This window comes from Carlito syrichta, unplaced genomic scaffold (assembly GCF_000164805.1).
Source record: "Carlito syrichta isolate Samal-C Ts95f unplaced genomic scaffold, Tarsius_syrichta-2.0.1 Scaffold316384, whole genome shotgun sequence".
In the NCBI taxonomy this organism is placed as follows: Eukaryota; Metazoa; Chordata; class Mammalia; order Primates; family Tarsiidae; genus Carlito; species Carlito syrichta.
The window spans coordinates 898919-920579 of record NW_007260480.1 but is presented as its reverse complement, the minus strand read 5'-3'; the positions used below and the strand labels follow the sequence as shown (position 1 = coordinate 920579).

Genomic DNA, 21661 nt, shown 5'->3' with positions numbered 1-21661 from the left:
AGCGTGCTCCTGCCTCATTTCAGGGCTCTGATAGATACACAGTCCGCACCCCCACCCCAAGATAGCAGGGCGGGGCAATGGTTCCCTCTCACACAAAGCTCCCACCCCACAACTTTAGATAACACTAGCTCCAAGCCAGCAGGCAGCAGGAGTGATCTCCGGGAGAGCATGAGTGGCCCCAAGTGGTCAGGTCGGGAACCAGGTGGACAGGTAGATGCCTCCCCCCTTGTCCACCAGCCCCAGAGCAGCCGCTCAGCCTGTGTGTCACGTCTCTTTCAGCCTCCAGGAGGAGTTCCTGGGACACAGCCATTGCTGCCCAATTCCATGGATCCCACACGACAACAAGGTAGAGAGGGCGGGGAGGGGCCTGGGTGGGCTCCCCCTCCCTCCACTCCTGCCCACCCATGACTGGTGCCTCTGTCACGCAGGCCACCCCAACATGGGAGGATCGATGCAGAGAATGAACCCTCCCCGAGGCATGGGGCCCATGGGTCCTGGCCCCCAGGTAACTGACCGCCTATCTGTCTGCCCACCTCCCCGGCCATCTGTGTGCACCCGCTTTCTCTCCTCTTTCCACGGTCCGTCAGTCTCCTACATCTCTCAGTTCCAGGGGTGAGAAGTAGGGTGTGTCCCGGCCCTCAGCTCCTGTCTTCGCCCACAGCTGGCTGGCTTCACACGCAATCAGAAGCAGCCTCTCGGCAGAGTGGAGGACACCCGACTTTCAGGGGAAGGGGGGCGTCTGGGGAACCTTCCAGTTGGCAGACTCTTCCAGGGTGGTGTGTCCTAGTGTGAAGTCTGAGGGCGCCGTGTGGGGTTCTAGGAATCCCAGAACTGCCTCCCACCAAGGTAGACTTGACATGACTCGGGGGCGTTCCTAGCTCTGCCTACGACTCCCCCTACGTCTGTCCTTGGATGAATCACTTTGACCTCTGTGGGCCCCAGCAGGCCTGTTTCCCCACCTGTGGAATGAGGCATCTCTCGTCTGTATCCATGGTTCTCAGGGGTGAGGAGAGCCAGGCTGCGAGACCCCCAGTACCTGCTTCAACCCAGAGCCTTGACCAGTCTCTTGCCTAGAATTCCTTCTGAGGCTTCTCTGCCCAAAAGGGCAGTTCAGAAGCCTCTGGAAGAAAACATTCCAGGTGCCCTTAGACACCTCGTTCCAGCTACAGCCAGTAGTTGCCCTTCATGACCCAGCTCCGTACCCTACAAGGGGCCACCCAGGCAAAAGTGGGACAGGCTGTTCTGCTCTGGAACCTTCTCACTGCTGCTCTTGCCACTCCAAGTACTTGGACCTGGCTGTTTCCTGTGGCGGTCGTGGCAGGGAGCTTGCTGTGCTCCACTCTCCTTGGGACATCGCTAGACCCAGACTATCTAAAAGCAGCTAGGATCTAATGGAGGAGAGGGTTTTCACTAGTGATAGCTGGAGTCTCTGTCTGCCCTGCCTGGAAGTCTGCAGTGCTGGTCTCACCCTCCCTGCCTTGTAGGTGTTCAGGAGTCTCTGGGCCCCCTCTGCAAGTTTCTGGTTCCCCTGGGGATAGAGTAGTGCCCCCTGGCAGTCCCCTCAACATGCTCCCTTTTGTAGGGAGAGGTGCCTGCCCCCACGGACCCACAATCCTCTGCTCCATCCCGGAATTGTATTTACAGCAAACCCAACTCACTGCTTTTCCTCTCAGTGGTGGTTGGAACATCTGTGGTGTTGAGAGATTTTAGGGAGGTCCTTGTCTTTCGCTGGCCCCATAATCCTAAAAGGAAGCAAGCCTGCAGCAGTTGCACCTACTGTATGCTGGGGTTTTTCCTTCCTCGAATTTCCCAAAGTTGTTTTCACCAGCTCCTTTTAAGCTGCCCAAGTGGGCCCTTCCTGCCTGGCAGCCATCTCCAGCTGACCTCTGCAGGGCTGCCTGCCTGGAGGAGGGGGCGGGGGGCAGGGTTGAAAGGAGAGCTTCCTCTCTCCTTTGTCAGAAATGGCTCTCGCTCCCCTTGGCCTGAGCCGCATGACGGTCACGTGTCATTGGTGCAGAAATCGTCTGTGGCCTTGGATTTTCAGAATGCTCTGGGGGAGCTGGGTGGTTCAGGAGGATGGAATCTGAGCAGGAAGAATTTAATCCCACCGCCCACCCCATGGATTCTCAGAGGCCCAACAGCTGCATCTGTAAAATGGGAATGAGAACAGTGTCTGCCTTGGAGGGCTGCTGGAAGGAGCAGGATCAAGTCCTTGGCGCGGTGGTGGGCACAGGGTAGCTCCCCTTGGTAAGCAATTTATGTTTCCCAATTTTGGGGCCGTAAACTCATGTTCAGTTCTCTGGTTGCTTGGGTTTGATGATTGCTTTTAGTTTCTTCTCTTTTTTTCCGGCAAAGTCATTCCCAGTGTGTGAAGCCTATAGTAATCTTGAAGTTCCAAAAGCTGGGCGTGGTTGGTATTAGACTGTCAGGGGGCAGCGCGTGCTTGCAGGTGAGAACCCCCTCCTGGCTTGGTGGGTGTCTCAGCATGGTTTCCTGAGGTGCAGTCCAGAACACACCTCAGCATACTAAGAGGCGTGAGGGTCCTGGAGGCGGAGGTCTTGCTGGAAAGGGTCTTCTGGGATCAGTGAGGTCTCCTGAGCACGGACGAGGGATGGAGTGCCCCTTAGACCCCTAGGAGTGTCCCCAGAAGGGTAAGGAGATGCCAGCCCAGGGGTCAGGGCTGACCTCCCTTGCCACCCTCAGGGGCTCTGAAAACATCTCTCCTGCTCTTTACTTTATCAACATTGAATCCCTGAAGTGCTTTGCTGGGGTCTCTTGTACCCCTCTGGGTAGGGTCCAGTTTTAAATCCCAGAGCCAGACCTCAATCGGAGCAACCCAGAGTGTCTGCACCAGTGGGACACAGGAAGGCCTGGCATTGCTATAGCTCTGGACCGGGCAAGGCTGGTGTGTGGGATGGACTGCAGGTGTGGGCTAAGCCAGGGAATGGGCATCAGGGCAGGTGGGAAACTACGAGGCTGGTGGGGGGAAGAGGGCCGAGGCCCTTGCTCTCTTTCCCCTGAGAGGGCTGCCGTGGTAACTCCTAGTAGGCAGGAGAGGTACGGGCTCAGAACTTAATGCTGGAAAGCATGGTTCTGACCACAGCTCTGCCAGGTTGGGTCTTTAGTCCCTCATCTGCAAAGTGGGTGCCAGACAGTGACCTCATTGGGCTCACTGGATGTGGAGGGTGTGTGTGTGAAACAACAGCTGTGAAACGTAGCCTTCTATGTGCAGTCACCACACGGTGTCCTGCGGGCCCTTCCCACAGGGCTTGAGTTGGGAGCGAGAGTCCCACTTACTGCCACAGCCTGGGCTGTCAGGAAGGGCGACCAGCCCATTAGCCTAGAGTAGGCACCACTGCATACACAGTGCCGTGCTGAGACCAGGCACAAAGGGGGAAACCATGGGTGTGTGAGTCCCAGTGGGAAATTAGGTGGCTTTTAGCCAGTGAACGCTCCAGAACATTCTGGACAAAGAGTAGGTACAGTGTGGTCTTGGGGCTACTTTGTAGACTTCACATGAATGGAGTGACTTTGCCTTTTTTGAGCCAGTGTCATACGCCGGCCTAAACGTCCCTAAGAAACCATCAGCCCAGGCTTTACCCTATCCTTTGCCCTCAATGTCTCAGATAGGTTGTACTCTGGTTTTATGAGGTCCCAGTGCCACAAAGGAGGCACTGCTTCCACCTAGTCCTCCTCGAACAACCGCATGCATGTCAGTGTCAGGAACAACCTCTTATCCAAGCTTTTTCTAAGTGAATTCTGTGAGAATGAGGCTGAGCTGCAGGGACTCGTGGTCAGATTCGGGTGAACAGAATGCTGAATCCCATTAGAAGTATCAGCCCGTGGGGGCTGATACCCAGGGCCACCCACCTCTCGGTGCTTCTGGTATTCAGGTGGGGCTGGAGTCAGCATAGCCTAGAATCAGACCACCATCTTGATTTGTCTGCATTTGATAAAGCTCAGAGGAAGGCAAATTCATGATCCCCAAGGACAATCCTGGGCCACCCCGAAGAAACTGTTGAGCTGGTGCCAGTGGCAGCCCAGTGCCTCAGAAAGAGGGGCTCTGAAAAGAGATGTGAGGGTCATTAGCCCTGGCCCCTTGAGGGACTTCCCCTGGTGGCCCGTTGGAGGCCTCCCAGCCTGGGATGGCCAGGCCCCCACATGACTCGAGGGAGGAGGGGAGCCCAGGCCCTGCTGCCTGGAGTGCTGTCTGGGCCACCTCACGTCCACCCTTGCAGGTGAGTTCTGAGGATTGGCAACTCCCCCCCTCTTTTAAGGTAAAGAGGGGTCCTTTCTCCACAGGCAGCTGGAGAAGGAGCCCCTCTGAGGAGGTGGCAGGAAGGAACAGCCCCCAGCCCCTGCCTTCCCATGCCACCATGGGCCCGAGAGTGGGGCCTGCCTTGTTCCTGACTATGGATCGCACCCCTCTGCCCAGGGCGTGAGCAGCAAGGGTGGGTACTCAAGTAAGGGTGGGGAAAGATCGGCCCCTGTGGATGTGGCTGGCCCCACGGTCCAGCCACCCCATCCCTGCAGAGCTGATGGCAGATGAAGGGGGGAGCATCTGGTTAGTGACCAGGTGTTACACAGCCTCACCGTCATCCTTCCAGCAACCCGGTGCTTTGGACAGGCAGGGCTGGCAGAAGAGAGAACCCATTTCTCCCAAGCCTGAATGCCAGAGTCTTCCAGCCCTGTGCAAAAAGGCTGGTGTTTCTGATTTGAACGCTTCCACTGCACACTTGATCTCAGCCTGGACCTCACTCCTGACTCACCCTGTGGCCTTGGACAAGTCTCTGGCTCTCTGAGCTTCCAAGCTGTTATCTGTGAACCGATGAGGTGCATCTGTGCTTCTGTAGTTGTGGGGATCCAGGGGGTCTGGCGGAGCTGCCGTGCTGGCTGTTTGAGGTTAGATAGGACGGGATCACACACCTGGAGCCCTCCGGCCCGGAACCACACACGGCATGTCCGGGCTTCTTTCTGGAGTGAGCGCCTCTTATCCTCCCTGTCACCCGCACTGTGTGCTGAGTCGTCCTGGGCGCCCACTGTCTCTCCGAGATGTGGGGGAGGCAGCTGCAGTCCCTGGAAGAGAACTCAGTTTGTCTGCAAGACCTTTGTAGTCAGCCAGGCTGCACACGCGGTGGGAGCAGGCGCTGGGAAGCTTCCTGTGCTGGGGGCGGGGCCGCAAGGCCGAGATTTGTAGGTGGGATTAGAAGGGCCCTGTGAGACCTGAGGCTCTGTGATGCCAAGGCAGCATTAAGAGCTTTGGAGTTTGTTCTGCTGCTGACGTTCCGGATCAGCACACACCTCCTAGAGCTTACAGGCACTTCAGAACCGTCATTTCACTTGATCCGCATGGGGCCCTAAAAGGTTGGAAACACAGAGGGCTCTCTGTCCCCATTTCACAGATGAGGCAACACGGCAGCGGGGGTGTGGCCCTAAAGCCAGAGCCTGCAGGGTTTCAGTTCCAGCTCGGCCGCATATATTTGTGCATGGGGCCCTACTCTGCTTCTGCACTTCAGTTTTCTGATCTCTAAAATGGGGAGATGAAGGGGGTCATCGTAGCAATTAAGTGAAGGTGATGCACATTGAACACATAGCACAGTCTGGCATGGACTAGGTTTTATCGCGATTTGTGTCATTTGCCCAAAGTCACCAGCAAGTGGCTGTGCTGAGGCCAGCCCACCTGTGTTCTACCCTCAGATCTCGGGCTCTAAACCCCATCCCGTGGCACCCATCAGTTAAGCAGGCCTGGCCCCAGCACTTTGCCCCAAGACCGCCACCGTCAGCCGGCCTGAAGCCACCCTGAGCAGGCTCAGGGTGAGGTAGGTCTGCCCACCCAAGGGCCCGCCCTCTCTGACTCCAAGTCTTCTCTCTGCCAGCCAACCAGGCATTGCCCTGTCACCGTCTGCATACTGTCTGGGCCTTCTTCTAAGATTTGGGAGACGGTTCGTCCCTGACTGGAGACCCCTCCATCAGCCTCTGTGGGCTCTGTGTGTCAGCTCTGGCTCTCAGCCCTCCTGTGCAGCCCCTCCCACCCGCCTTTCGCCACTGTGTGGCTGAGAATGTGGGCTCTGGGGCCCATAGAACGGGTCTAAGCCCCAGCAGTGCTACTTGCTGACTGTGACTTCAGGCTTATAACTCCCTCAGACAGTCGGCCTCCTTTCTGTAAAGTGGGAACAATACCAGCCTCATGGAATCGTTATGTATGTGAAGGACATGGTGTGCTGTAGAAGGGACAGGCAGTGCTGACTGTTCCTCTGGTCAGAACTCCAGCAACAACCTCTCCAGATTTTCCCACAAGGGCAGAGCGTGAGCTGCAGCCTGGCCTGCTGTGCTGTCCGTCACTCTCTTCCTCACTCCTTCGCTGACTGCCCCAGTGTCGTCTGAGCGAGTGCCAGTCTGTGCCAGTCAGGGCCTGGAGTATAGGGGGAATGTGGTCATGAAGACACAGGCCCCACCTGCAGACGGCACTCAGAGCCCAGTGGGGGAGGCAGGAGATGGACACGTGGCCATGAGTATCACCCAGCGTGGTGCTGGCCGTGGGGCAAGGGAGCTAGAAGGCATCACAGGAGTAACTGAGATGGAGTAGTTAGCCCCTGGCATGGGGCAGGGAGGGCTTCACAGAGGAGCCCCCGTTTGTGCTGGGTGTTAGGGGACTAGTAGGAGCCCGCCCTGGGGAGCAGAGGGGCAAAGCATCAGGAGGTGAGAGGGAAAGAGGCCTGGGTGCCTGGGACCTGCCCTTCTCTGCCTCACTAAGGTTACACTGAGCTGAATCTGAATTCCCAGAAGTTTCTGGGTTCTGTGGCGACTCTTCTTAGAGCAGTGATCCCCCTGAGCAGAGAAGTGAAGTTTCTTTCTGTTCCCCAGTCCCGTGCCTGCAAGGGCCGCCCACGCATGGGTGGGGTGAGGGGAAGCCCAGACCTAGGGCAGAGTGGGTTGTCTCTGCTGGGCAGGCCGGGCCCGGGCCAGCCTGGGGCCACACTTCTCAGCGGTGCCCGCTGCCCTCCACACTCAGAGCTGCCCCTCGCCTCCCGGCCTCTAGCAGTAGATTCTTTCCCAAGTCAGTGGCTTCAGGGACTGAGCCCACACCCCTTACCTGCCCGAGACGTGGGGGAGGTGCATACTAGTGTCATGGGAGCCCAGGGACTGGCGTGCCTGACACCCACCTGCTCTGGAGAATGTCATCTCTAAGCCCCTCAGAATGCATTGAACGTTGTGACTGTCCCTCTGTGCTGGCTTGTCATTGTGGTCCCTGCCACTTGGTTCCCACCCCCCCCCCTGCTTTTTTGAAAGAATGTGTTATTTTTTCTCATCGGCTCCTTCTCACAGACTAACCCTCTCACTTATATTCTGTCTGTCTGTTTCTCCTCCCTCCTCCCTCTGGTTCCTTTCTCCTTCTCATAGACTGACCCTTGGTTATCGTTGCAGAATTACGGCAGCGGCATGAGACCACCACCCAACTCCCTCGGCCCCGCCATGCCCGGGATTAACATGTAAGGCGAACACAACCCGGCCAGGGGCTCAGAGTTGTGGCTTTCCCCACCCTCTGCCGGCTCCCCGGAAGACTCACGATAGGAGCCCTTGTGGTGCCTCTCTGGACCTCAGTCTCCTCATCGGTGGGATGAGGGTGTTGAGGGCCCTGGTGATGAGAGCTGAGCCTTGCTCAGTGCTTACGTGTGCCGGGCACGGTTCTGGGCATGCTCACGTACATTAGCTCACCTCATCTTCATGACAACGCGAGGAATCAGTGATTATTATCCCCCGTTGACAGATGAGGTCACTGAGGCACAGAAAGGTGAAGTGATTAGCCCAGGCTCACGCAGCTTTCGGCGGCAGAGTCAAGTTTTTAACCCTTGCACATGAACCACTGTTCTCTAGTGCTTTAGTATGTTCTGATGTCTTTGTGAGATTGTGTACTCCCTTCCTAGGAAAATGCACGTGCAGAGGAAATGTTATATATTATTCTATATATAAAATGCACGTGCAGAGGAAATGTTATATATTATTCTATATATTGCACAAATTCTACCTATCATTTTTTTCTTTTGAGTTGGTGTCTCACTCTGTCACCCAGGCTGGAACGCATGCTCACAGCCACCCCAGCGTCAACCGGCTGGGCTCCGGCAATCCTTCTGTCTCAGCCTTCCAAGTAGCCGGAAGTAACTGCAGGCATACGCTACCACGCCTGGCTAATTTTTTTGATTTGTCGTAGAGACGAGGTCTCACGAAGTTGCCCAGCCTGGTCTCAACCCACGGTCTCAGGCAGTCCACTCGCCTCGGCCTCCCAAAGTGCTGGGATTGCAGGCTGAGTCACCAGCCCAGCCTTTACCTACAATTTAAAGGAGTTCATGATGTCCACCCTTGGAGCTGCCTGTTACTACCCCGAGCCAGGGGCCTCTGAGACCCCAGAGCTGGGTGGAGGGCTTCCTACTACTGATTTCAGCCCTCTCACTCAGCCCCTGCTGCCTCCACTGGTGGTTTGCGGCACCTTCTTCATTATTTCCATCTTTCTCTCCCTTTCTCAGGGGCCCGGGAGCTGGCAGACCCTGGCCCAATCCTAACAGTGCTAACTCAGTGAGTACCCAGTTCGGGCAAGGTGGTTTTAGGGGACACCTTTCCCCCAGCAGAGGTATCGCTGGGAGGGAGTGTTGTGGCAGCACTCCCTGAGGCCTGCAAGGAGAAGACCCTGTATACCTGGAGGTCTGGTAGTCACGTGCTTGGTCATCAAGGTTTTGACCCTTGCCCAGCCCAGCCCACTCCTCTGCAGAAACTCTAAGGTTTGAGCTGAGAACCTGGGCCTTGAAAGCACTGTTCAGAGGGGAGCCTCCTCCCAGCCAGGGCTAGCTTCCAGCATTCGGGGGAAAGACTGGGTCAGGGGCTTGGCACAGACAGTCCAGAGAGAAAGCCGGAAGGATGGATTGAAGCTTCCTCTTTCCTGCTCTCACGCACTGGAGGGCCTCCTGTGGCCCCATGCCCCAGTGGCTGTTTCCCAAGACGGGGGAATAAGGGACGAGGCTCCTGGGATCCATTCGGTGGAGCGGAGAGAACTGGACTTCGATCATGTCCCGGCCCTCCCAAGGGACCCCCTCAGGCAACCCACTCACTGGGTCCCGAAGCCCTTCCCGTGAAGGAGTGTGGTTGTGTCCCCAAGTGGGTTGGAAGCTGAGGCAGTGCCTGTTGGAGGACGTGACTCTGACACGTGGCTCCCCCATATCTTGTTTCTAGATTCCATACTCCTCCTCGTCACCCGGTACCTATGTGGTGAGTGTGTGGGTTTGGGGCGTTGCGTGTCTAGCCACGTGTGACTGGGTGTGCAGTTCTCAGGGGTCCCTGCCTCCTCCCCTTCCAGAACATATTCTTGAGCAGAGGTTCCAAACTGCTGGAGCTTCCTGTCAATATTCGAGGACTTCCTGTACAGGCCTGAGGTGGCCCAGAAATCCCCAAGCGAGGGCTGAGAGTGGGATTTCCTTTAGGACAGCTGACCAGCGGGCTGGTGGGCTTCCACCGTAGGCCTCTGGTTTTCTCCAGTGGGCATGAGTGTGCGCACCTGACACACGTGCACACACGCACACCCGTGGCGGGGGGGGGCTTGGTTTGAAGAGGAGGGAGGAAAATCTAAGTCCAGTGACCCTCCAGCTTAAACACTTTGGCTGTGAATGAGCACTGGAGGTTTAGAGATGGATGCCAGGCTGGTGAGGGAGGAGGCGTGCTGGCCCTTCCCGACGTGTGCACTCACTGTGGGAATCTGATGTCAGTTATTATCTCATCTCCAGGGACCCCCTGGTGGTGGCGGCCCCCCAGGAACACCCATCATGCCCAGTCCCGCAGGTAAGAGCGCTTGAGGGGAAAGGGGGACCCCACGGGGGGCTGCCAGAGAATCCTGGAGGGCCCAGGTGCTGAGCCAAGGCTTCCCAGCCCCTCCTTCCCAAGCGGCACATCCTCTTCCGGACACGTTGGCATTCAGGGACTTAGGAGATCGGGACCCCTGGTGCCACTAACCCGCTGAGTGGCCTCAGACAGGTTCGTCCCTCCCCTCCTCTGGTTCTCTGCTGCTGTTTCGTAAGGACAGTGCTGAGCAGGGTGGCCTGGGAGCAAGGGGTCTCCTTCATGTTAGGGAGAGCCCTGTCCTGGGTGGCATGTCTCCAGGTGGCTCAGAAAGGGACTTTGGTTTCTGGCACCCTGGGACCCTCTGGGTCTAAGGCATGATACGACTTGTTTCCATAGCTCTGGGCTCCTGGTCCTCCACACAGGAGATCCCTTCTCGCTAATCAAAAGAGGGCATGTGCACACACACGTGGGTATGTGCACACACACACAGCATCACAATGATGTTTCTTTCCCAGCTAAGAATAGCACGCCAGCCAGCTAGAAGGAATTCAACATACGATCCGTACCCACCCCAAAAATAAAAAGTGAGAGGTAGTTGGCATTCTGCCCGAGAATTACGGTGCCTGCTCCTGATATAAACGTTCTAGCTGATTTCCTAAGGAGACTTTTCTGGCTAATTGGGGAGATGGAGGGGACCTTCCCCCACCCCCTCCTCAGCTCCCCATACTGGGGAAGCTGCTCAGCTGCAGGGGTGGAGCTGGCGGCCGGGATACTCCCGCGCCAGCTCCTCTTCTGCTGCTGCATTTTGATGAGCTGCTGACCTACATTCCGGCGGGGCCTCGTGAACCCACTCCATATGTTAATACCCCTCCCTCCTGCCCCGCCGGCCCAATACCACGGCCCCTGGTGGTGTGCAGCGTGTCCCTTTTCTCGATTTGATTAAAACCGCTCGGCGGGGTGGCGGGGCAGCGCCCAGGTGGTGGCCTCGCCATCCCCACGTCGTCCCAGGCAGTATCTGGGGACCAGATCTGGTTTGGGGTAGGGAGACAAGAATTTGAGCCTGTAATCCCCCCGTGCCGTGTCCACACTGCCGGGGTGGAGTGGGTTTCACAGTTGAATTTTCTGTGATTAAAAACTTTGTGAATCTTCATTAAATACAAATTAGCCAGAAAATGGTGGTACTTAGAGGAAATTTTAGGTGATCAAATACAAAAGAATGAGTTCAAGTGCCACGAGTTTGTTTTAATTAAGAAATGAATTAATCACCTCGACTTGCGGGTTTCCACTGTTCTACAGATTCAACAAATTCCAGTGACAACATCTACACAATGATTAATCCGGTGCCGCCTGGAGGCAGCCGGTCCAACGTAAGTGTGCTTTCTAATAATTTTTACGTATCAGACACCATAACAAATCATAATTAACTTCATCAGCTGAGGGGAAAGCAAGTTTAATTGATTTCAGCCATTTGTTACCAAAGATGAATAAAATAAACCATCAGAAAAGTGATTAACTCTTGGACAGCCCCCTTCCCATTTCATAGCTGGCAGGGGTGGAAAAGAAGGGGGTGGGGCGATTCCCACCCCTCCGGTCAGGGCAAGGGCACCAGGCCTGCATTGGGGACCTGCTGCCTGCGGGGCCTTGGCAGGGGAAGCACGGGGCAGCAGGTGGGGCCTGGCCTGGTCCCCGCTCAGTGACTGGCTGGGCCACCAGGGCCATCTCACGCCCTCTTGGGCCTGTATCCATGGTGTGGGGCTGAGGCTGGAGCCCCTGCGTGGCAGGAGCACGTGGCTCCCGTAGGGGCCTGTCTGCCTCGGGCTGCTGCATGAGCTCAATGACTCCGGTAACTGGCAGTGTCTTAGTCTTTCAGCACTCCAATCCTGAGCCAGTTTGCAGCTCACATTACCCCTTTCGGATTCCTGCTTGTCCCTACTCCCTCCCGTTGTCCCTCGAGTCCACTGGATGGACTTGGTCATGCAGCTATGGCCTGGCTCTCTCCCCCATCGGGGGGTTTCCTGGAGGCAGGGCCTGGTCTGTCCTGGTCTGATTCACCTCTGTAGGCAACCATTCCATTCCAATTCATTGCTCCACAGTCTCGTTCCTGCAGGGCTTGGGTTCTGGAAAGGTCTACAGACTGCAGAGTCAGAGGGTGGGCTTGGGCCCCAGAGTTGTCTTTGGCCTGGCTTGGGATGGGCTTCTTGAGGCATTCCGTTGGGTTTCAGTTGGGTTTTGCCAGCTCAGTTCCTGAGGTGACACTCCACGCACACCCATGTTAAACCCCAAGTGTGGGCTGCCCCGTGCTGAATATCGCGTACGTGTAACCCCCGCACGGCCCTCTGAGGTGAGGGTCTTTGGCTCGCCTCCTTCACCAGGGTCACATGACTAGGAAGTATGGGAAGGTGTGCCACCACCACCTCCCAACCAGCATTCCTATCCCCCCAGCCTCATGCCACGTCCTTACCAAGGTAACCAACTATTCAGGGTTTTGCACCAAAAGCCTAGAAATCTCAGGATAGGCCCGGTGCGGTGTCTCAAGCCTGTCATCCCAGCACTTTGGGAGGCCAAGGTGAGGGGATTGCCTGATCCCACGAGTTGAGAACAGCCTGGGCAACTTGACGAGACCTCATCTCTACAGTGAAAAATTTAAAAACTAGCCTGGCTTGGTAGTGCATGCCTATAGTTCTGGCTACTTGGAAGACTGAGGCAGAAGGATCACCGGAGCCCAGCAGGTCGAGGCTGGGGTGGCCGTGAGTGTGTCACTACACCCCAGCCCAGGCAGTAGAGTGAGACTCCAACTCAAAAAGAAATCTCAGGACACAAAAAGTTTGAGTTTTTGGCAGTGGCTGCTGAAGGTTGGGTTGAGGAGCTATAAACCCCATGGAGAGGCCCCAAGATAGGAAGGAATTGGCAGCACTGATTGTAGTGTCAGGTGAAAACAGCATAGGTCACCTGCCTCCGATGGCCCCATCGCCATGTTTCCTGACATGAATCTGGCAGTTGTGACCATGGTTCAGGAGGGATCGAGGAGTCTTGTCACTCTGAGGACCACAACTCCCATGTGTTGCAGTCACGCCCTGTAGCACGACTGCAGACCCCTCACTGGACTTTGCGTTGAGGCTTCCCTTTTAACGTTGTGATTATTGCGAGTTCAGATGACAAAAGGCAGCACAATGACAAGGCCAGCACCAGCGTGACCCAGGCGTCATCAGAAAAGAAGGCTGAGCGACCATTGTTAATAACAGATGGAAGGCCACACACAACTGGAGTAGAGGCAAAGAACCAAAACCCACACAGCATGCAGGAAGGAACTTGGGGTTGGGTGTGGCAGAGAAGGGGATGTGGAGGCACGTTGGAGCCAGGGTCTCCCAAGTGTGGGATGTCACAGGCACACCCTTCTAAATCGAGGCTTTTCTGACTCCCGCGAGACAGCAGCACCCGGTTGAAAATCGTGGTTGCTGAATTCACTAGGGCACTCCTCCTGAATGGACACCACTGTCATCTCGTTCCCTTGATGCCACCAGGACCCAGGAAGGTCACGTTTCCTGATTCAGAGGCTGCAGCTAAAAGTCCTGGGTGTGAGCAAAAGGGAGAAGACTCTTACTCACAGACGCGCTCGGCCCTTACACCAGAGCCGGTGGTGTCTGATCTCCCTCACAGTTGCCTCTCTGCAGTGCATCGGGTGATGCCCCGAGTCCTGGCAGCAAGCTTCTGCCAGCTCTTAGGTGTATTGACTCAAAAGCTGGAGTTTCAAACCGTCGTCTTGATTTCCACAAAGATGTCAGTGAAGCTGCCGAAAACATAAAAGATTGTTGTTCTCTCGTCCAAATACAAACTAGACTTTGCTCATTTATCTGCATATTTGGCAGACAATACACAGCTAATTTTGGCAAATTTCGTTTACTCTATGAGCTTCTTACCAATGAAAGTGAAAGTAGCTTACCTGCTAAATGCCTATACCTTGTACCCGATGCTGCCAGAAGGGAGTGTGGCTTGCCCACCTGTGATGATCAGCTTTCATGATGATGGTTTGGGTCACTTTGCTTTCCTCAAAACACATAGAAGCACTTAATGAGATTTTTGACTGTAGAAATGAACGTGTCGACAAGATGACTGTCATTGTTGCTGGCCGTAGAAAAGATGTTAAAATGTTGGCTTCCCGTGAAAACTTCTATTTTTTAATGTGTGAGACAAGAAGGATGTCCTTCTCTAATTTGGAATGCACTGAGATGAGAACGGAAAAAAGAATTAACAATAAAATAGAAACGTATATGCTGTTTCTCCAAAACTGTTTGATGAAACCGGACGCGGTGGCTCACGCCTATAATTGCAGCACGTTGGGAGGCCAAGGTGGGAGGATTGCTTGAGGCCAGGAATTCAAGATGAGCCTGAGCAACATAACAGGACTCCATCACTACAAAAAATTTAAAAATGAGCTGGGCATGGTGGCCTGTGAGTGCAGTCCTAGCTACTGGGAGTCTGAGGCAGAAGGATCATTTGGGCCCAGGAGGTTGAGGCTGCAGGGAGCTAAAAGCCAGTGTTTGATGCTCCTTAAAGTAGCCCTGAGGCTGGGCTGGGCACGGTGGCTCAAATCTGTAACCCAGCACTCTGGGAGGCTGAGATGAGAGGATTGCCTGAGCTCAGGGATTCAAGCCCAGCCTGAGCAACTTGGTGAGACCTCGTCTCTACAATAAATCAAAAAATAAGCTGGGCATGGTAGCACATGCCTGTAGTTCCAGCCACTTGGAAGACTGAGGCAGAAGGATCTCCTGAACCCAGCAGGTTGATGCTGGGTGGCCATTGCACTCCAGCCTGGGCTACAATGTGAGACTTCAACTAAAAAAAAAAGTAGCCCCAGGGAACCTGATTGGGGCTAGCCAGCTGCACCTGAACCACTGGGTGTGCTGGGAAGGGTGCAATAAAACCTCACTCAGCAGGAAGAACAACTCTTTGGGAAACAGGGCTGCTTGAGAACTCAAAAAATGTCACCAGCAAAGGCAACCACGTTAGCAGGACTTTCTTAACTTCTTCGCTAAACTTATCTGGCATTCCCATTGGATCAGTGTCAAGCTCTGTGCTTTAAAATCATTGTTTGCTGGAGAAAGAGAGGTTTAATTTATAATGGCACCCCATGTGCTTCAGAGTGTTTAGAAATGATGGGCATCTTAGGATATTCCACTGATGACTTTAGAGATACACAGGCCTGATCATTAGGCAGCTGGCCCACCAAAGCCAGCCTGTAGACAAAAGTGGATAGACATCTTTGAGGAGCTGGAAGTGAATTCCTGCAAGCCTAGAGGCCTGTGCTAATAAGTCAGATCCTAGGTACTCCATGTGCAAACGTTGCTGTGGAGAGGATGTTTAGTTTGGTGTTGTCATGTGGGACTGACACCAGGATTCAGTGTAATGTGGACTTGAAAAAGGTGAGCTCAGTAGCTCAGCCTGTCGTCCCAGCACTTTGGGAGGCTGAGGCGAGTGGATTGCTTGAGCCCACAGGTTTGAGATCAGCGTGGGCAACTTGGCGAGACCTCGTCTCTACAATAAATAAAAAATTAGCCTGGTGTGGTAGCGCACGCCTATAGTTCTGACTACTTGGAAGGCTGAGGTGGAAGGATCACAAGAGCCCAGCAGGTCAGCGCTGGGGTGGCCGTAAGTGTACACTGCACTCGGGCCTGGGCGACAGAGTAAGACTCCAACTCAAAAAAAAGAAAAAGGCAAGTCAAATAAATTTTATATTTGACTATGTTCAGTTTTACTACTGCATTTTTTTTTAAGGATGTCCAAAGCGGTGGCACACGCCTTTAATCCCAGCTACTTAAGAAGCTAAGGCAGGAGGATTGCTTGAGCCCAGGAGTTTGAGGCTGTGGTGAGCCATGATTGTGCCACTGCACTCCCACTGGGTGACAGGGTGAGACCCTCATGGCTGAAAAAAGGAAAAAAAAGCCGGGCTTGGTGGCTCAGCCTGTAATCCCGCGCCTTTGGGAGGCTGAGGTGAGTGAATTACCTGAGCCCGCGGGTTCGAGACCCACCTGGGCAGCAAGACCTCATCTCTACAATAAATCAAAAAATCAGCCGGGCGTGGTAGCGTGCGCCTATAATTCCGGCTACTTGGAAGGCTGAGGCGGAAGGATCGCCAGAGCCCAGCAGGTCGAGGCTGTGGTGGCCGGGAGCGGCCACTGCACTCCAGTCTGGGCGACAGAGTGAGACTCCGACTCAAAAAAAAAAAAGACTGTCCCAAAGGTGCAGAGAAGTAATATTGAGAAATGAAACAGAGCTAAAAATTCTACTCTGGCAGAAATAAATATCTGTTATTTTTTTAATTAAATGTGAGTATTATTTGTTTTATTAGTCCCATTTGTTTTATCTTTAAAAAATATAGATAATGTAACTTATGAAAACTAAATATTCAATAGAGTTTTTAAAAGTTACTGTTGTATCAGAGGACAGAAACTTTATTTTTCTCATACACACCATTTAACTTAGTTCTCCAACTAATTGTTACTGATTGCCAATGTTAACTAGTTCTGTTGTTTTGTTTAAAGAATAGCACTTATGTAACTGAAAAGTGAATAATACAGAATCAGTAAATGATGCTGGGGCAACTGGATTTCATGCAGACAAATAAGGTGGGACGATTTCCTTACACCAGCACACACAAATTAAGTAGATTGTAGACCTCAATGTCAAAGCTAAAGCTATAGAAACTTACAAGAAAACACAGGAGTACATCTTCATGATGCTCATTATGCCAAGCCTACACCAAAAACACAAGCAACAAAAGTAGAAAGATAAATGAGACTTCATCAGAATTTAAAATTTGTGCTTCAAAGGACACCGCCAAGAAAGTAAAAGGATGACCCACAGGATGGGGGAAATATTTGCAAATCACGAATCTGACAAGGGACTTAGGTCCACAATATATAAAGAATTCTTACAACCAAAAAGAATTTCTTTTTGGGGGTGATGGGAATGTTCTAAAATTCACTGTGGTGGTGGTTGCAGAGCCCTATAAATATGCTGAAAACCCAGCCTGTAATCCCAGCACTTTGGGAGGCCAAGGCGAGTGGATTGCCTGAGCCCACAGGTTCGAGACCTACCTGGGTAACTTGGCGAGACCTCATCTCTACAATAAATCAAAAATTAGCCGGGCATGGTAGCACGTGCCTGTAGTTTTGGCTACTTGGAAGGCTGAGGGGGAAGGATCACCAGAGCCCAGCAGATCAAGACTGTGGTGGCTGGGAGTGGGACTCCAACTCAAAAAAAAAAAAAAATGCTGAAAACCTCAGAATTGTACACTTTAAATGGGCTAGTTATAGAACATGTGAATTGTATCTCAGTAAAACTTAAAATAATACAAAAATATGCAATAATATATAATTTCAAATAAATACTCTATTAATAAAATGACAATCCAATTAAAAAATGAGATGAGGATCTGAATGGCTATTTCATATTTGGCTATGTACAAATAGCCAATAAGCACATGAAAAGATGCTCAGGAGGAAATGTGAGTCACAACCACAGTGAGATACCACTTCAAACCCACTAGGATGGCTGGAGTAAAAAAGACAGATAATGGCCGGTTTGGGTGGAGATGTGAAAAAATTGGAGCACTCATACACTGCTGGTGGGAGTATAAAATGATGCAGCTGTTTGGAAAACAGTCTAACCTTTCCCCAAAAGTGTAAACCGTCACCATGTAACCCAGCAATTCCACTCCTAGGTGTGTACCCAAGAGGAATGAACTCCGTATATCCACAGTAACACATACACAAATGCCCGTAGTAGCATTTGTCAGAAAGTGGATGCCCCCTATTTGTCTCCTCAACTGATGAATGGTTGGATAAAATGTGCTACGTCCGTGCAGTGGGCCACTTGTGTCCATGAGAAGGAATAAAGAACCGATGCATGCAGCAACACCGATGAACCCTGGAAATGTGCTAAGTGGAAGAAGCTAGCTACAAAAGGTCACGTGACCTCGTGGATATGAAATGTCCAGAACCAGCAGATTATAGAGGCAGAAAGACAAACCAGCTGCCCTGGGCTGGAAGTTAGCAAGGGACTGAAGAATGTCTGCAAATGAGCACAGGATTTCTTCTTGGGGTGATGGAAGTGTTCTGAAGTTCATTGCGGTCATGATTGCAGAACCCTATAAATAGGCCGAAAACCACAGAATTGTATACTTTAAGTGGGCTGGTGGTATGGATGTGAATTATATCTCAATAAAACTTAATGCAAACAATACGCAATTTCAAATAAATACCCTTTTTTAAATGTTTTATGTTAGGGTGATGACATATTTGTGTTAAAGTCATGGCGTACAAGTGCGTGATGACACATAATGTTGCCACATTTTAGGATTTGGGGGCTGGCACGGCTGTGCCTCAAAATTGCATCCCTTGGGTTGATGAGCATGACATCCGTTACCAGATGGCAAAACGTGCCCGAAAGCCTGTGAGCTGCCTCAGGGTCACTGGGGAGGCAAGGAGGCTGCACCCCCGTCATGGGGATGTGACTGGTGCCCCAGCTTTGCCCTCAGCCTGCTCTGGGCCTTGCTTCCTGCCCCATCCCCAGCTCTGGCACTCCACACTGCCCCCCGGACTCCTGGAGCGTCTGCCCAGATAGTACCTCTCCTTTTGGCTGATGCTCTGCCGCCTCCACGCAGCCTGCTCTGATTTCTCTGCCTCTGCCTGAAGCTGCAGCTGGACTTTGTCTGCAGCTCTTTGGAATGCAGCATCTCTGTCATCCCGTGGGGTAGCTGGGTATCTGTGAGCTTCTCCTCTGGGCTAAGGCTCAGGTGTGACTCAGTGCTGTGTCCTCGGAGCCCGGCCCAGGCAGGGTGCCAGACAGCCCCCCCCACCCCGTTCCACCACCTCCACCCCTTCTCACCCGACATCCGGTCTCACAGCACAGGGCCCTGGCTCTCCAGGTGGGGCTCAGCCATCCCGCCTCCCCAGCCCTGTGACTCACTATGGGATGTCACATAGCTGTCGCATCCCTCTCTGACCTCCAGTGGCTTCCTTTTCTGAGATGGCAAGCCCAAGGATGGGCGTAAAATCAAGTTCATCTCAGCCTCTGATCTAAGTTCTGAATGGGAGCCTCCTCAGTGACCCCCCCCCGCCGCACCCCTTACGGTTCTCCTCCCCCCTCCCTGCCCACTCCCAGGAAACATCTCCATTTCATTAGCTTAGGGGAGGCCAGCGTGACAGCACCAGGCTGGGCTGCCAGGTTCCAGTCCCAGCCCCTCTGTCTCCAGCCCTGGAGACCTCAGGCAAAGCACCCCTCTTCCACTTCAGTTTCCTTGCCTGTAAAATGGGGGTGAAGAGGACTCATGTTTTGGGTCTGGTGTGGTCAGACACCCGTCCGTGCGAGGTTCTGGACAGGGAACTGCACGTCCCAGCCCAGGATGAAGGAGCCCCGTTGCATGACCCGAGAGGCTGAGTCGAGACCTGCCTCTGCGTGGAGCAAGGTGGCTTAGGCCGTTCCTTTTCCCTCCCTGGGTTTGCTCCCTCGCTTGGCACGTAGGAGGAGTGTCTCTACCCTGCAGCTGCAAGGGCCGAGATGAGGCGCCTGTCCCGGCCTCCCGGGCATGCTGTGCCTGAGTTGAGTCCCCGAAGTGGAAGCTCCTGAGGTCAGGCCTCCTGCCCTAGAGTGCTCGGTTAGCTTTGTCGATTGATGCACTGGGCATGGGAGCCTGCAAGGGGCCCAGGGCCCACTGAGCCACGTGCTCTGTGCTTCTTCCTCAGTTCCCGATGGGTCCGGGCTCCGATGGCCCCATGGGCGGCATGGGTGGCATGGAGCCACATCACATGAACGGATCGCTAGGTAAGGCGGCCCCGCCCCTGTATACCCAGATGGGACATTCTCCATGCAGGAACTCTTGCACACAGCGTGGGGTGTGGGTGGAAGGGCTGGGAGGCCCAAAGAGCCCAGGGAAGAGGAATCCTTCCATAAGGACACCCCTCCTGGAAGAGTGAGCAAGAAACTGAACTGGATTCTTCTCTCCTTCCAGGGTCAGGTGACATAGATGGACTTCCAAAAGTGAGTGTGTGCGTGATGTCTCCTGACAGCGTCCCGCCGGGTGGGCAGCTTGTTGGGGACGCGGGCTCACCCCGTCTCATTTCTCCACAGAATTCTCCCAACAACATAAGTGGCATTAGCAATCCTCCAGGCACTCCTCGAGACGACGGCGAGCTGGGAGGGAACTTCCTCCACTCCTTCCAGAACGACAATGTGAGTCTCCCTCCCCATCCCTCCCTGCACGCTGCTGTCATCCCTGGACCCACCTCCCAGAGTCCCGGGCCCAGGGACTCTCCGATGCACTGCAGAGCCTGGTGCCACCCACCCACCCAGCCAGTGGCCTGGCGGCCGTGTTGGGGACTGTCCACCTTGGCTGCTTTTCCACCTAGAGTGGAGAGCCCTGGCACTGCCCAGCCTAGGCAGTGGAGGCCCTGTGTGTGGAGACCGCACGCCTCTTGCGCGCTGAGCTGATGATGGGGCTGGGAACGCCCTGAGCGGGGAGAGTTGGGGACAGCATGCTCTCGAGGTCCGTTTCTGCCTGCCGGGAGCGGAAGGTCCATGCAGCCAGCGATTTTTAAGGGCCTCGACATAAGGGGCTGGCCACCTGCTTTTCTGTAGTGGGCTTCTTGGTACTTCTTGTCTGGAGACTGGGCCCCTCCCAGGATACCCAGCTGTGTTCTGGTCCTTCACAGCCGGTTACCATGGTGCCCTGACCTGTGCTGGGGAAAGGCAAGGCCTGTGGCTGGAAGGAGGGGGGTGACCAGAGGTGAAGGAGCAGGGGTCTGTCCTGATGGAAGCGGCCCTTAGCTCCCACCTCCTGATCCTCGCCTCACCCGCCCCATGCCACCGTGCAATTCCAGCCCAGCTGTACCACCAGACAGGCCCTGCTCGGCGCTGTGCAGTCAGACCTCCACAAGGCTGTGGGCACCCCAGTGGGTCCGTGGCCTCCCACACCTTGGCCCTCACGACCCCCTTCTCCGCTTGTCCCTTCCAGTATTCTCCAAGCATGACGATGAGTGTGTGATCCCCCTTCTCCGAGACGCAGAGAAAGCCGGCATTGCAGGCGGGAAGTTGCCAGAAATTATGCAAGAAGAAGTGAGGTGTCATTATCCAGGAGCTAAGGGGGAGGGCGGCTCCCCGCTCCCCCTCAAGCCCCGCCCCCTCAAGCCCCTACCTGTCCCAGTTTTAGTTTCATGCAATAAAAAGGCCGAACTTTTTATTCCATAAAACATGAAGGACAAAACTCAAAAATGTATTTCAAGTCAGTGACCAGAAAAACCCCGCTCCTTGCCCCTTCCCCAAAGGACCTTTTCTGTACATGACACTTTTTTGTTGTTTTTTTTGTTTGTTTGTTTGGGGTTTTACCGTTGTGGGATTTTTTTATTTGTTTTCAGGGGGAGGTTTGGGGGGGGATTTTTAAAAATGGAAGCTTCCAGCAAGCCCCCACCCCAATCAACCTCTATGCTTTCTTCTTTAAAAAAAAGAAAAGAAAAGAAAAAAGGCAAAAAACAAAACAAAACAAAAAAAAAAACCCCAGAAGCCCTGCTGTCTGTACCCAAGCCCTTCCAACAGGAAAGCTAGTCTAGGTGTGAGGTCTCACACTCTATTTGTAGCCATCTAAAAATAATAATAATAAACTGGACAGTTTACAATCAGTGGTTTCTTTCACAAAGCCTTTTTTGGAAAGACAGAAAGGAAGTCCCCCTTGGCCACTTGGGGTTTGGGCTTGTGCCTGGGCCCAGGAGGGGCGGGAGCCTGTTTGGTTCTGGCTTGGCTTCTGTGACAACATCGGCAGCGCACGCGGACCCCGGCGCCCGCC

General features: G+C 53.8%; 1 protein-coding gene across 1 annotated transcript in view; it reads left to right on the top strand.

The window, feature by feature from the left end:
* SSBP3 (single stranded DNA binding protein 3) overlaps nt 1-21325 on the top strand; it is a 122556-nt gene extending 101231 nt beyond the window's left edge. Inside the window, exons 4-14 of the mRNA XM_021707100.1 lie at nt 280-346; nt 429-505; nt 7426-7490; nt 8523-8571; nt 9223-9258; nt 9771-9825; nt 11122-11192; nt 19569-19647; nt 19835-19863; nt 19954-20055; nt 20837-21325. Coding sequence (XP_021562775.1) covers nt 280-346; nt 429-505; nt 7426-7490; nt 8523-8571; nt 9223-9258; nt 9771-9825; nt 11122-11192; nt 19569-19647; nt 19835-19863; nt 19954-20055; nt 20837-20866 — 660 coding nt within the window. The 3' untranslated portion in view covers nt 20867-21325. The remainder of the gene's footprint in view (nt 1-279; nt 347-428; nt 506-7425; nt 7491-8522; nt 8572-9222; nt 9259-9770; nt 9826-11121; nt 11193-19568; nt 19648-19834; nt 19864-19953; nt 20056-20836) is intronic.
* The last annotated feature ends 336 nt before the right edge of the window (nt 21326-21661 follow it).